This window comes from Ictidomys tridecemlineatus, chromosome 1, assembly GCF_052094955.1.
Source record: "Ictidomys tridecemlineatus isolate mIctTri1 chromosome 1, mIctTri1.hap1, whole genome shotgun sequence".
NCBI lineage: Eukaryota > Metazoa > Chordata > Mammalia > Rodentia > Sciuridae > Ictidomys > Ictidomys tridecemlineatus.
In genome coordinates, this window is record NC_135477.1 from 113607416 (window position 1) to 113621933 (window position 14518).

A 14518-nucleotide genomic window follows, 5' to 3' on the forward strand; every position below is an offset into this window, starting at 1 on the left:
GACCCTAGTCTGCTTTGTAATTATGAGTGGTTATAACTATTCAATGTGCTGTCTGTTCTAAAGGGAAGGAAAACAGTGTAGATATATTTGGGGTTGAAGAAAGGATATAGACTGTGAAGGATGTTTCATTTTAAAGGTAAGTTGGCAACCTCCTATGAGATGTTTTTACTACTAAATCATTAATTTTAGAAAACACAAAGAAATTAGGAAATAATTCTGGCTGAAGATATAGAAGAACATAATAAGAATTCTCTAATTTGTGTCCTTTCTAGGTTTAGGTAATCAGAACACAGATACAGACCCGCAAACCTGGGTCTGTATCTGTGTTCTGATATTCTACCTCACAAAAGGTAAGCCTCCCTCTAGCCTCTAATGCAGGTCAGATAATAGGGTATGGGGTCTCTTTCCCTCTTTCTTTTGTCTTGGAGAATTTGGAAGAGATGCTTAGGCCATGAGGAGTTGAAACATACTCCTGTCTCGGTAAGAACATTTTATAAACTGATGAGTGGAGGCCAAGCTTGCTCCTGAGATATGGGCCATGAAGCCTCTTCTATGGTGGTGTGAGAAAGGCCATTTCCCAACCATCTTGTTCATTCCACACACACTAAGAGGAAAATTCAGCCGAGGGCCAATTCTCCCCTAAGAATCCTTTAGTTTAATTATGACCACAGTACATTAAATGTCTGGAAGACATCCATGTTAGCTCTGCCCCTACTGCTGTTGGTGGTGAAAGGGAGGAAACCCTTTTATTACTGAAAAGACAGGGAAGGATGCTTTTGTGGGTCAAAAACATGGTTGGAAATTCAATTTAATTGAACACCAGGCTACTGTGCTTCTTGTAAATGAACGTCGTTTTGCTGCTAATTTTGTGCTATTTTACCTTTCATTAAAAAAGTAATTCAAGTTAAACTCAGCTGAACAGCAAAAAGCTCTTGATATTTTGAAGCATTTTGGAACAATTACTTTGACGGGAACCCTTGACAGTTAAATGACTCTGTTAAATGAATGTTATAGAAGACACATAATGATTTTTAGTGAAATATTGAATTTAACCACAAATGAGGAAAAACCAGTCATAAGCACTATGGGTATATTTGAATAATAACATCTTGCTTATGAACCTCAATGGATTCTATAATTTTTAATAATCATGCAATCAACCAGTTAGCTGGTGGGTATGTTTCCATCTTGGTGCTCTCTATTCATTTTTGGTTTATGCTTTTGTTGTTGTCTTTTAATCTAAGAAGCCAATAAGAAAATTTCAAAACTGGCAATAATTTCTTCTTCCATTAGTATAGTATTTTGCAGTTAGGTAATTAATGAGATGCTATCCCATAATTGAAGACCTCCTCTTCTCTTTTTCTTGTTTGCTGAATGAGATTCTTTTACAAAGTAAGAAATCAGCAAAAGTCAAGAGCAGGCTGTGCCTGAGAACGTGTGAATTCACCGTATGCCAGTATTTCCTGCATCTGTGGAACTCAATATTCTTATTCTTTTTTTATGGATCGAATGTGAGATAGTATCAAGGCTTTTACATGTTTTCTCATGACTAACAACTGAAAAATGTACTGAAATAATAAAACTGGTACTGTTCAATTTCCTTTTCAAATTCACTTGCATTATAAGTGAGAGAACCCATATGATGATGAAATCTGACTGATTGTAAAATTCCGTTTTGAGGAGAAGAGGAGCGGAGAAATTTCAGTAGATGTAAAACTACCAGGGTGGGGATGTTTGAACTGAGAAATGACTCAGAAAAGCAGGAATGTTCTTTATCTTGTTTGTGTGAGGTGAAAAGCTGAGGCTAAGCATACTGAGGGGTATTACTGGCATCTCTGCACACTGGGTGCAGCTGTACTTTCTGATCCTTCCAAGCAAGTGAGGCACAACTTCCCCCAAGTTCTCGCTGCTTCCTGCATTTATCTTCATGTAGTAATTGTCTATTTATACTCTATTTACATGTCTATTCCTCACTAGAAGGTTACACCCTAAAAGGAGACAATGTCTCTTAATCTTGCACCCCCAGCATTTCTGAGCCACCATAAGCTGTTCAATTAATCTACTTACGAACAAATACTCCTTTATCTATTTCAGTTAACACTGAAATTACATGGAAATGGCTAGTCTAAATATTTGATATCGGCCAAAGGTAAGTCCAGGTACACAGCCAGCTACCTAAATGTGTATTACCTATACTTTTGCTGTTCAATGTGTGGTCCATAGGCCAGCAGCATCAGCACCACCTGGGAGCTTTATATCTATGGAATCTCAGGCTCTGCCTCAGACCCAGGTCAGAATATGCATTGCTACAAGAGCCCCAGATGATTCTGTGCACAGTGAAGTTTGAGAAACATTTATCAATAATATATAATAGTCTGTTGCATGAAGAAGTGATGTGTAAATAATGGAGAAGAAACAAGGCCATGGCATTGAGATTAATGCAGAAGTCTGCTGAGGAAGTGGTAGAGCTCTCTCAGGACAGTCACTTAATGTTCACAGGTGAGAAACTCACTCATACCAGTTCCCTGGGAACCCTTGCGTGATACTTCTTCACACTTTTTCCTGCTTAAAGACACAGCTGCTCTTAATAATTGTCTCTTCTCCTTGGTGCAAACAGAGTATTTATCGTCAGCATGCTGACATTTGCAGGAGTTTTGGCTTTCTCCATGAAAACTGTGGATGATTGAAAGGATATTGCTGACACCTGAATAAGAAATGCAATGACTCCAAGCTATGTAAATTTAATTATTTGCCTTAATTTTTTTTTCAGGAATCTCTTTTCTTTTCCTGAGCTTTGGAGAAGTCCTGGCCATTTTCATTTAAAAGAAATACAAGTCAGCAGAGGTTCACTGAACAGGCTGACACGCAATTTCATAGGGGAAGAGGCGCTGTGTCTTTAATCTAATTTGTGCTCTCAATTCCCTGCTAACGTATCTAGGGATCATGATGTATGCATTTACAAGGAGACATCTGTAATGCAGAGTCCAGCTCTGCAATTCTCTGCAACATGGGTAAAATATTAGTCTGGATTATTGCAGCCGCCCTACAACATGATAAATCTCTATATACTCACAGATGTAGAAATATTCTCGGCCTGGCCTGAATTCAAATCCTAGAGAAAAGGGAGTGAAGAGCTGGAATTTTTCAGAGAACTTCAGTGGTCCATTTGGAGAGTGAGGCCGGTTACATTCCCATCTCTTGAAGCCTTTGGAAGTGTGGTCGCAGGCACTGTACCCATCAAAGTTGACCATGTAGAGGACATAGCGCTCAGTCTTATCTTCTGGGACGGAGTCCTCATAGTGAGGGCAGAAAACATCCAGGTAGTCATTGATACAGACATCAATGTGGTAGTCACCCCTCTGGAATCTGTTGGAAGAAGAAGAAAACGAAGAAATAATTCATGGTGGAAGGGGTTTCTGGTGTAAATTAGTGGTTGCACTCTTTAATAATTCTAGGACTAAAGGATTTAGTCTAATAAGCTCTTAATGAACACTATTATGATTTTGGAAATGGTTTGAAATATTGCAGTTCTAAATCCAAGCAACAATAAGCCATTTACAGAGGAATTCCACTAAGTTTCTTTCCAAATACCCTAAAAAAGAAGTGCCTCACTTTTATTCTAATTATTACATTAAACATCATTCTTTCAAAAATGAATTTTGATTTGTTGTTCTCCATTTATTCTTAAAATCATACACATTGAAGAAAAGTTTTCATACATTTAAGATAGTTTCACAATAAATATTTCTGAATATATAAATAAGCAAATTAAAGAACAATAAATTATTGAATTGTTTCAATTATAAATGAGGTCATTTTGATTTCCTATGCAAATGTAGAGAATTAGTGCTATTAAACTGCTAGAATTGGAATCATAAAATGTAAAAGTTAAAAAATTCCTGAAGCAATATCTTCATTTTAGAGGAAAATAAAAACATAAGGCATAAACATGAAGCAGAGAATATTTGAGTTAGACCTACAGAATGAAAACTTTGGATCCTAGTTCAGTATTCTTAGTCCTGCTTAGGTCACCAACTCATTTTATCTCATCACTCTTTTGATGCCATGTTCTTTTCCATTATTAAGAAAATTGAAACCATCTACATCAAATGACTTTTCCCCTGTTTCTTTTGATTTTATAAGTCACATTCTAGGGTTGGACTTATAAGCTGTGAAAGTCACAAGCCAGGTGACAATAACAAAACCATGGCAAATTCATCCTAAAACACTCAAAATGCATGTGCACACATACATACACACACCATAAGTGTTGAAAATATCACATTTTTTGCTTTAATTCTTACAAATATTTGCTTATTTAATATCTTTCCCTATAAGTTAAAAATATTTTACAGGACCCAGTGATGTATAAAACAGGAATCCTAGTGGATACAACTTTCTCAGTCTGAAATTGTGGTGAAAAAGCCTATTAGACTCCTTTGTTTTTAGCAAGTGAGGAAATTCTTCCCTGAGCCCTTGGAAAGGTTCATCATAAAATGCTGTTACTGCTGAAATATGACACTCATAAAGCCATATAATCTTCAAGTCGGACAGTCTCAGCATGAACACTTTCCAGTGATGGTGAGTTTCTGTATTCCATTTTTGGACATCTCTAAATGTTAGAAAGTCTCTTCTTATATTGAGCATAAATCTGCTTCTGTGTAATTTCTACCCAGTGATCCTACTTCTGTTGCCTGGAATTACAGCGAACAAATCTAATTCCTCTTCCACAAAGTAGTCCATAAAACATTCAGAGATGTCAGCTATGTCTCTCTATATCCTCGTTTCACCAGACAGGAAAATCCTGATTCCTTTGGTTATCTCTGGTGTAGTTCCCAAACTCCTTTCTAGTTTGTTGACCCTCTCAGGCCCTCCAGTTTCCCAATGTGTTCTCTTAAAATGTAGGACCTAAACACAACAAGGCCCTCTGAGCGCTTGGGACCAATGTTCACCTCAGTAGAAATACACCACTCTTGTTCTGGATGCTAAATATTTCCCACAAAGCTGCAATTCCCTTCCGAGAGACACTGTTGTAAAATAATGGAGGCACCACTCATTTTGAGTGAGTCGACATAGATTTAAGGACTGGATCTGCTATTGGTTGAATGGAAGAGTCATACATCATCCTGAGCCTCAGTTTCCTTATAGATAAGTTAGATAACAATGAGAAGGTTCTTGCCAGCCTCTCATGGGTACTTCAAGTCACAGCCCAGAAAACTAATAAAAAGCAAATGTATGTTGATTGATAACATGAGAAATAAGGAAAGATTATCAGGATCTCAAAACAACCATTTAAAAAAAACCTAAAATACTCAAGTATTTATTTCTTTATATTTACAGGGATCATGGATTCACTTTTTCTTTATTACTAATAGACAATGAATGATTTGTCAAGATGCAAGGGAAGACTGTGTTGCCTTTAAAAGATTTTTGAACATCAAGGTAACATCACTGCCAAAGTACAAAGAAAAGACACTGCAATGTTCAGATGAAAGGGTGCTGGGATGTGAATCATCAGCACTCAGAGTAGCCTGGCAGTTTTGGAGGACAGCCAGACAAGAACGACAGCAGAAGGCAATGCCCAGATGCACTTTATATTATTATATTATTATTACAGATTTTAAAGACATTCAAGGGGGAAGTTTTTTTTCTTTCCCTAAGTGTCACTCATTTTAGCTTCGACTAGCATTTGGCACTGCTCAAAAGTGAAAATAAAAATTAAAACTGCCATTACCCAGACGCTTTCTGTTACTCTTTTATTCTATAATTTCTTTAGTCTATAATTCCTTTATTCCGCAAGTTAAAAACATTGGCACTGTTTTTTTTTTTTTGACAACTCAATTGTAACTCCTTATTCCAATTTTTATCACTATCAATGTTGCTAAAATTTTTATAAAGCAAACTGTGGGACCAAAGGGCCACTCTAGGTTGGATTGACCAGTAATCCCTTCCGGTGACATTTTACTTTGTGTGAAAGGTTAACTAAATTACTGTGGTGTTATTTTAGACCTGTAATTCACCCTAGCGATTATTATTTCTGACCCTCTATCCAACGACAAAGAAAAGATGATGATTTATCATGGAATCAATTTACATTTCTGTTTCAGATCTTTAATTTGCATAAATTAGTCTACTAATGCAAATTTCAAAGAATGGACAATAAAGGTCTAAAAACAATGACAAGCTGGAGCTCATAAAAGGCATCTGTACAACATACTTAAGTATAATCCAAAGACAAGTTTGGGATTAGATATTCTAATACTATAGCAAATGGCCTTCTTCAGGTACAAAGTGGTGCTGCGCCATTCTTTCCTGACCTTCTCTGAAGGGCATAGAAGCATGACTAACATTACTGAGTGCTTATTATGTTACATTCTTTATTTCAATTTAATCTTTACCACTGTCCCACAGAAAACACACTATTACTACATTTATTTAAAGATGAGGAAACTGAGATCAAGAGGTCAATGTTACACAACTAGCAAAATAGTGGAGGCAGAATACAGACCAAAGCAGTCTGACCTCAGAAATAAAGCTCCTGTCTATTCCATTTGGTGAAAGATTAAACTCTAATGTCAAGTCCTGAGGTCTACTCTGTATTCCTCCAAAGGGACAATTCTCATTCTCAGTGAGGTTTTAGTTCTGTTTACAGATTCAACAAATATTTGCTGTATCCAGGATCTATTTGTGCTTTACATATGTTATCCAAAATCCTCAAAACAACCCTAATGGGTTATTATCCTTAGTCTCATTTTACCAGTGATAAAATGTCATTGAGAGAGGATGTTATCCTCTCATTTCAATATTTTTTCACAGTGAATAACTCAGAACAAAGTTAAAATCTGAACTCAGTCCTTAGAGATTCTAAAGCATATTCCTAATCACAATGTGCTCCTAACCATGATGGCTCTAGAGATCCACCAGTTGTAGAAATTCCCCTTGTAAGATGGAGCCCTCAAGAGTATATGAGTGCCATCAGGTTACCTTAAGTTTATGCTGATCTTTCAGGACAACCCAGACACAAGGTGAACCAGCCGTACTCTCTTCCCCACCGGATTGGAGTGCCAAAAGCTACAGGGTGCCTCAACATGTAGAATGAGCTCAGATGACAAAGTTAGCTCCTGAGTCAAGCATTCACACCATTTCAGTCTTTCAGAGAATAAAGTGTTGTTGGGCTCAGCAGCTATTCACATAAAGAGATTTTTTTTTCATCAGGAAACAGCTTTCATAAGCTTTAGCTCATGTTAAAAGAGTAAATTCACATCTAGAAAAAAAATGATTCTGCATGCCAGTATTTACCAATGCCATGGATAGCACAGACACTGCTATTACACATTTGTAAATCTCTTGGATATTTTCTTGTAAATGTCTACTCTCTCCTCCTTTTCCTTAATTTCATCTATTGTGTCTGTGCTTCTCTACTGTGAGATTGCAGTGTATGTGTGTGTGTATATATTATATATATATATATATATATATATATATATATATATATATATATATATATATATAAAATCTAGCTGTTCAGAAATAAGGCAACAATAATTGCAATACACTCTACTAAATTAACACATTGGTTCACAATGTAAAATTTGCACTGTTGCCACACTTAGAAAAGTGACTGTGTTTCAGTCAAACAATTACTGCCCTGACTGTTCTCACAATGCATAAGTCTCAAGAGCCAGGAAACATCTTGCCTGCACAGAATGTAGTCCCTATTCCTCACTGGACTGCATGGCTGCTCAGGTCAATGGTCCATACAACATAATATTATATATATTATGTATGGCAAGAATACATTTTACACATTTATCAAAATTTTGCAGTGACTGGTTGAGAATGTCAATGATATTATAAAAGGATCATTTTGCTTAATTAAGAAGAGGAAAATTCAGCCTGGTAACTAGTCTTTTGTAATCATCTTAAATGCCAAAAACGAATCATGCACTTCACAGTAATTCTTGATCATCCAGAGGCCACCTGAAAGACTAGATAAAAAGCACATTTAAAAAATATATTTTTAATTTTTTATATATAATAGTGGGATTCATCATTACATATCTGTATATACACATGAGCATAGTTTCATTCCCCAGTATATTTTAGGGACTACTGATGGCAAAAGTAACAATTTAAGCTGGGATTGGAACTGAAAAGTGAATTTGTGTCAGTGTTTGCCTGATGACTTTCCATCATATTGCTAAATACAATTTTGATTATCAATTTAAAGCCACTGTTAATACCTCTCCCTTTAATTAACCTGTGTGATGGAGGTGAATCATGACTTGAATGTCAGAATCAAATGAAATAAAGGCAACAAGAAATGACAAATTGTCTTTTCAGTTAGTTATCAACAGTGTGCCTCAACTTCCTTCTGAGATAAGAACCAAATCATCATTTTATGACATTAGTTAGCCTGAATCAAGGAGACTTTGTCCTCCTATTTTATTTTCAACCTTGGGTCCCTGAAAAAAAAAAGGAATATCTAGTTCTTGAATGGTCTAGGTCTGTCATCAGCCCCAAGTAGAAGTTCTGAACTTCCTCATACTGTCCTTGGTTCCTCTTTGGTAGGAAAAATAGAAATCACCTAGCTTTCTTTCTCAATGACTCTTTCTTCATGGCATTGACCTTACTTCCTCCTCTCCCACATGCTCCTGTGTTGTGGGTATTGACAGCTGGGGAGGATGAACAGAAGGACACAGGAGCCTGCCTGAGCTCAGTCCACAGAGGAGCAGCATCATAAGCCTCTTCTGAGTTCATCTTTAGCCACTTTCTCCTGAGGTTTCACTTCTCATTCCATTCTCATTTACTAAAACCAAAGTACTTTTCATTTTTTTTGTATCTGGAAAAGGAAGGGTAATGATGTGTATTTAAATGTTTTAAATTGGCCTTTAGCATATGTTGCTGGCAGAGCAAAGAACCTGCTTCCAAGGAAATATGTACTGAGGTATTTTATCAAGCAGCTCCTGAGTGAAGTTTCCTCCCTCCATAAATATAGAAACAATATTACTGAAAGGAGACAGTGTTAATAGAAGTTAGGAAGCTGTGAGGCACTTTTATCCCCCTTCATGTAATATTTTAAACGATTCAACAATGAAAATGTTATTACTCACCAACTTCATAGTTGATCATTACATTTTAAATGTATTTTAATCTGTCAAAGAGGTGATTGTTTTAATATTCCTATTTGAAGAGAATTCCAATGTCATTTCTTTAATTACAAGGCAACCTAATGTATTACATTCTGAAATTGAAATGTAAAAGAAGGATATGATTTATGGTCAAAGATTAAGCAAATTTATCAGCTTAGGTTTCCTCCCAAATTTTAAACTAAATCTAGATTTAATAAATCTTGGCAGTGCTGTCTTTCAATTCTACTGTTATTGATTTAAAGGCTAATTTCAGAATATGAAGTCTCTTTTTAACCACAAGAATTTCTTATTTGTCCAGAAAGGTCTTAACAGGCCCTATAACTGACAAGGGGATTTGGTTTATAATCATGTGTTTGTAAGATGGGCAGGACAGCAGCCTCTGTTGCAGAGCACACTTCTTGTCTCCTTCTGTTCTTCCTTTCAGCACAGAATGCAAGCCTTATGGCTCTCCTATCCTAAATCTGAAGATGGTCTTTTTGTTTTCCTGCAGAGGTTAAAACATGAAATACAAATAGTAAACCTAACTTGGGGTAGAAAAATAGTATTCACATCACTCAGGACTGAACAAATATTTGTTTTGCTCTTTTTAAATTTTCTTCCCTCTCATGGGCTGAAACATGCCTGTCTTTGATATATGTTGGTAATCAACTTTCACTTTCCACTCTGAAAGACGAAGAAGCATGGACAATTTCACTATAAGCAGTCCAGTTGTTGAGGGTAGAGGGGATAGTACATGAAGAGCAAGACACATAATCTCAGTCAGTCCAATCCAACTCTTCTGGGCTCTAGAATATGCCAATAACAACTAATATTCCTACAGAAATGAAGATTTAAAAACAAAAACAAAAACAAAATTCCCTCCCCCACCCCAAAAAAATAACTGCTTAAGGTGGCATTTCAGAGATGTGTCCTGCTTATTCTTTTGCAGCTGAAATGCAATACGCTATGCCATATATTTTCCATCCAATGAAGTGTAAGATACTGACAAAACATTTTGCACTCCAAATCTGGGTGCTCAGTTTATCTATTAATGAAAATTTCAACAGAGTTCTTATCCTCACATATGTTGGTAATTATAAATTCTACAGTATGAGAGTTTTGCCATGAATTCAGGAACTGTTGGTAATAAGACATAATTTTCTTGGCCAGAATTCATTAGTACTTTAATACACTACCTATCTGTCACTTTTTCTGTGTGTGTGTGTGTGTGTGCACACGCGCGTGCGCGCGTGTATTATGCGTGTGAACTTTCAAAGTGGTTTTAAAATTCCACAATTAATACTAATCACCCATATCAAATAGCTTGTGCTATTGCTTTTCTAGTACAAGTTACATCAGTTTGACTGAGTTTAAGAAAATTTATTTTCACAGGATAACACCTGTTTCAAATACAAGTCCCACAAAATGTCCTCTCATCCAGTGTTTTAACTCATTTGGAGTTTGTTTTATTAGTTTGACAGAAGACTTCCCAAGGAAACAAAGCATTAAATTGGCAGAGCCTAAACAAGACTTTCCTTCAGGAAGGCACTGGGAGATTTGGGTGACAGTCTAATTGCTTCTAAGCCCCCAAAGAGGCCTGGGGCAGCGAGTGAGAGTGTGTCAACATCAACAGCCAAGTCAGCCAAAGAATTAAGCAGGCAGAGTTCTCACAGACCCAGTGCATCGCAGGGCACTCCAAATAGGTTTCAAATGGGGATTTGAAACAAAATAAAGAATTAACGTCTGGCAATCAGTATAGTCCTAACAGAAGTCGTTCCCACAATGCAAAACAGGCTCCTTCACCACTTCAGCTAGTCTGGAGATCCCGGAAAAAGATACACATGATACCGATACCCTAAGTTATCTAGAGTTTTCCATCCCCTCAAGCACATGGCACAGAACACCTGCCACATAAATAGATCCAGCAAAAGCAGACGCAGAAAATCGTGGAACAGGTTATCCAGCTACTGTTCCTAAGAGAACAGGATTGAACAAACTGATTCTGTTCAGGGGATGTGGGAGTCAAACAAACAAATAAGCTACCTGCCAGAATGCTCACTTCCATGTAGCCCTTTTGCCTCCTGGAGGGATGAAGTTACTCAGAAGAATTTCAGGCCATTCTTAGTTTCAAAAATAATAACAAAAGAGAAATAACAAATCTTCACTTTATTAGCCAACTCAAGAAGTAGTTTTTGGAAAATAATGATTTAAAAGTTCTTAAGTACATGGTGTGCCAACAATGAAATAAATATTTTTTAAGCACTAACAATAACTTATTGGAATCATTACTAAGTCTCAGATTTGGCTTTGATTTTCCAATAATTGTGATAACCAAGACTTATAGGGTAAGGAAGTAATTTCTATTATTTTTAAAAAGAAAATATGACAAGACAAAAGAAAGGAAATAGATATCGTTTATGTTTTTTAAAAAATGTTTGACTTTCTCTAGGCAAGGGGAAATATAGATTTTTGGTAATGCTAGGAAATAATAAGACTAATAGTAATATTTCATCCAAAGCATGAGGATGTAAAGCAGAATGTTGCTACTTCTATGCAGGTTGGCAGTAAAAACTAGTTACTTTCATTTGGACCCTTGTAAGCAGCTGGATGCAAACCTGGGATTAGGAATGAGAGTATGAGATAGAGAAAAGAGATCTAGAGTAACTACACATTAGACACCATTCTATAAAAGGTATTGAATTCATTCCACCTAAATATGTAGATTTAGAAGAAAACTTGGACTGGCACGCAGATCTCTTTTTCATATATCAATCTCCTTGAAGAAAGTGCTGGTTTTTACTTGTCTCACGATCCTCAGCACTTAACACAATATCTGCACCTAGTAGTGATTTAATAGATGTCCAAAGAAGGGAAATTGTAGGTGAAGGATCTTAGGCACAAGGCTTAACAACAGGAAAACTGTGCAAAGTGTCCAATAAACTTCGGTAGTCAGGGGCCCAGTATTAATTCTTGAGAGGAGTTAAATAACATGATAAACAAAGGTCAAGATCAGGAAACAAAATAATGGAAGACTGCAAAAAGGAAAATGATAATCAGGACTGTTGTTCAAGCAATGCTAGAAAATTATGCCTAGCCGAGTAGACAACTTAAGCACCTAAGGCAGAATGAAAGTTTCTCTCTTGTCATTAAGTCCTCTATTCAATTACCATTTATCGGGGTAATTAAACACTGGAAAGTGATGCCAGGCTAATTGTTAGATTATGATAATTACATGTCTTTGCTATGCTACAGCTGATCAAAATAAGATGTGGTCTCGTGCACTTAGCTAAAGCTGCTCTGTAATCGTCAGAATTTCGTAGAGCACTAGGCCATTTATTACTAATTCATTACAAATCAGGCAGAGAGGCTTATTATTTGTAATGCTCCTTTTCCCCCCACACAGTCTCCTGGAACAAGACTCCCAAAAGGTTAAGCACAGACTGCTGCCTCTCATTGGCCCATTTCCATCCCAATTACACAGCCGAGCAGCATTAGGTGCCTCTATTTGAGAGGGTTCATCAGACAGCTTCACAAAATCCTGCAACCGCCTATCATATTGGCAGGAACACCCAAGACTCTCTTTCAGTCTCTGCCAACCACTGTTCTGCTCTGAGTTGTGTCCCAGCAACCGTGAGTTGGCAATCCAGAGATCTTTGGGTTCGGAGGCTCCCTTCTGCTCAGGTCAGGCCCAGACCAGGCTGGGATATGCCTAGGGGTTTGCTCCCATTAGCAGACTTTCTGTGGAATACAGACTGTACTCCTCCCTCCAGACATCCAGTCTCTGTTCCTCCAGTCAAGGTCAGGAGAAGAAACCGACTTTCTCAGGAACCAGCCAGCATCACTGCAAAGCTATCAAGAGCAATTCCAATCTTTGTAGAGAAAGAGTAGAATGACTCCATTGTCCTTGAGCTCCATAAGGCCAGAGTCCCTGACATATATGAAGGCTAGAAACCTTTCCTTCCATCTCTCTGCTACATACTCCATGTCACTATTAGGTAAACAGGTAAATAACATTCTTCCTTTTGTTTTATCCTGGGACTTCTTAAGCTCTCCTCCGTAACCATCATAACACATTCAGGAAACACAGAGCATCAGATCAAAAGTTGAGTAACTTACTACAAAGTTCATGTCACAGTGTATGCTCTATTTTTTTCCTCCTAGTATTTATGCAGTACTATAGACTGAATGTTTGTGTTCCTCCCTCCAATTCCCATGCTGAAGCCCAACTCCCTGTATGATTATATTTAGAGATAGGCTCTTTAAAAGAGGGCATAAGGAAAGAACCCTGATCCAATAGCATTAGTGTCCTTTTAAGGAGAGATGCCAGACAGCTGCTCTCTGCATGTTGTGCAAGGACCCAATGAGAAGGTGGGCATTTGCAAGCCAGGAGGAGAGCCCTCACCAGGCACCAGCTTCTGGTAAATCTGATCTGTAACTTTGAGCTTCCAGAACTTTGAGAAAATAAATTTCTGTTATTTAAGCCCACCAGCCTATGGTAGTTTGTTATGGCAGCCTGAGCAGGCTAATATTGGCAGTTTAAAATTAAACTAATGGTATTGTTGGTGGGGGGTTCAATTACAATACTGCCAGTGACTTTATAGATATAAAAAAATCAATGAAAAACAACTAAGTGAAAATGGCCAGAAAGGAAGAAAAAAAGAGGGAAAGGGGAAAAAAAGCAGAGCCAAATCACTCACTAGTATCTGCCATGGGAGATGCTATCCATTTGCTGTTCTGAGCAAATGGCTGGTCTAAGGGGAGAAGACACATTATTTTCCTAAGTAGGGGTAGTTTCACCTCTGAAATTAACTCATGGCACTGCAAAAACGATTGTATTATCACCTGGCAACTGTGTTATCTCACTGTTTCAGCAAGGCTTTCGCCCAGAGATAGAATGAAGGGTGTTAGAGAAAAGTCACATACTCCATTTTACCCTTCCTTGACCCTGGAAATTAAAACAGAATATGCCACCACCCTTAAAAAAATCATAGAATGTGTGTTCTAGGAACAAAACAAACCACAGGATACCTTTGTTAACACCAGAACATTTGAAACTGCCATTTTATGCACACATTTACTGGTGGCCTGTGGCTTAAGACTGGGGAGCTGGGGAGCTGAGAACTGCAGTTCATCACATAAAAATGGTTTTGCACTACTTAGTATTATTATTTCCTCCCCACACTCATTAAAAGGATATTCATTCATACAGCTGGATCCTCTATTTACTTTTATAGCCTGGACCACAGAAAGATATATGCAAGAATAATGCAATCATAAAAAATAAGAAACTAATTGCTCTGTCCCAAGGAAACATAGGGGGAGAAAGAAATAAATGATTCACCATTTATTTCTTAGAAATAAATCTAAGCACTTTAGGGGATTCTCAA

The 14518-nt window shown here is 37.2% G+C and overlaps 1 protein-coding gene across 2 annotated transcripts in view; it reads right to left on the minus strand.

Moving 5' to 3' along the window:
- The window catches only part of Efna5 (ephrin A5), a 278183-nt gene that overhangs the window by 46200 nt on the left and 217465 nt on the right, over nucleotides 1–14518 (minus strand). For both annotated transcript variants that reach the window (XM_078045359.1, XM_078045357.1), the window contains exon 2: nucleotides 3074–3366. In XM_078045359.1, coding sequence (XP_077901485.1) covers nucleotides 3074–3366 — 293 coding nt within the window. The remainder of the gene's footprint in view (nucleotides 1–3073; nucleotides 3367–14518) is intronic.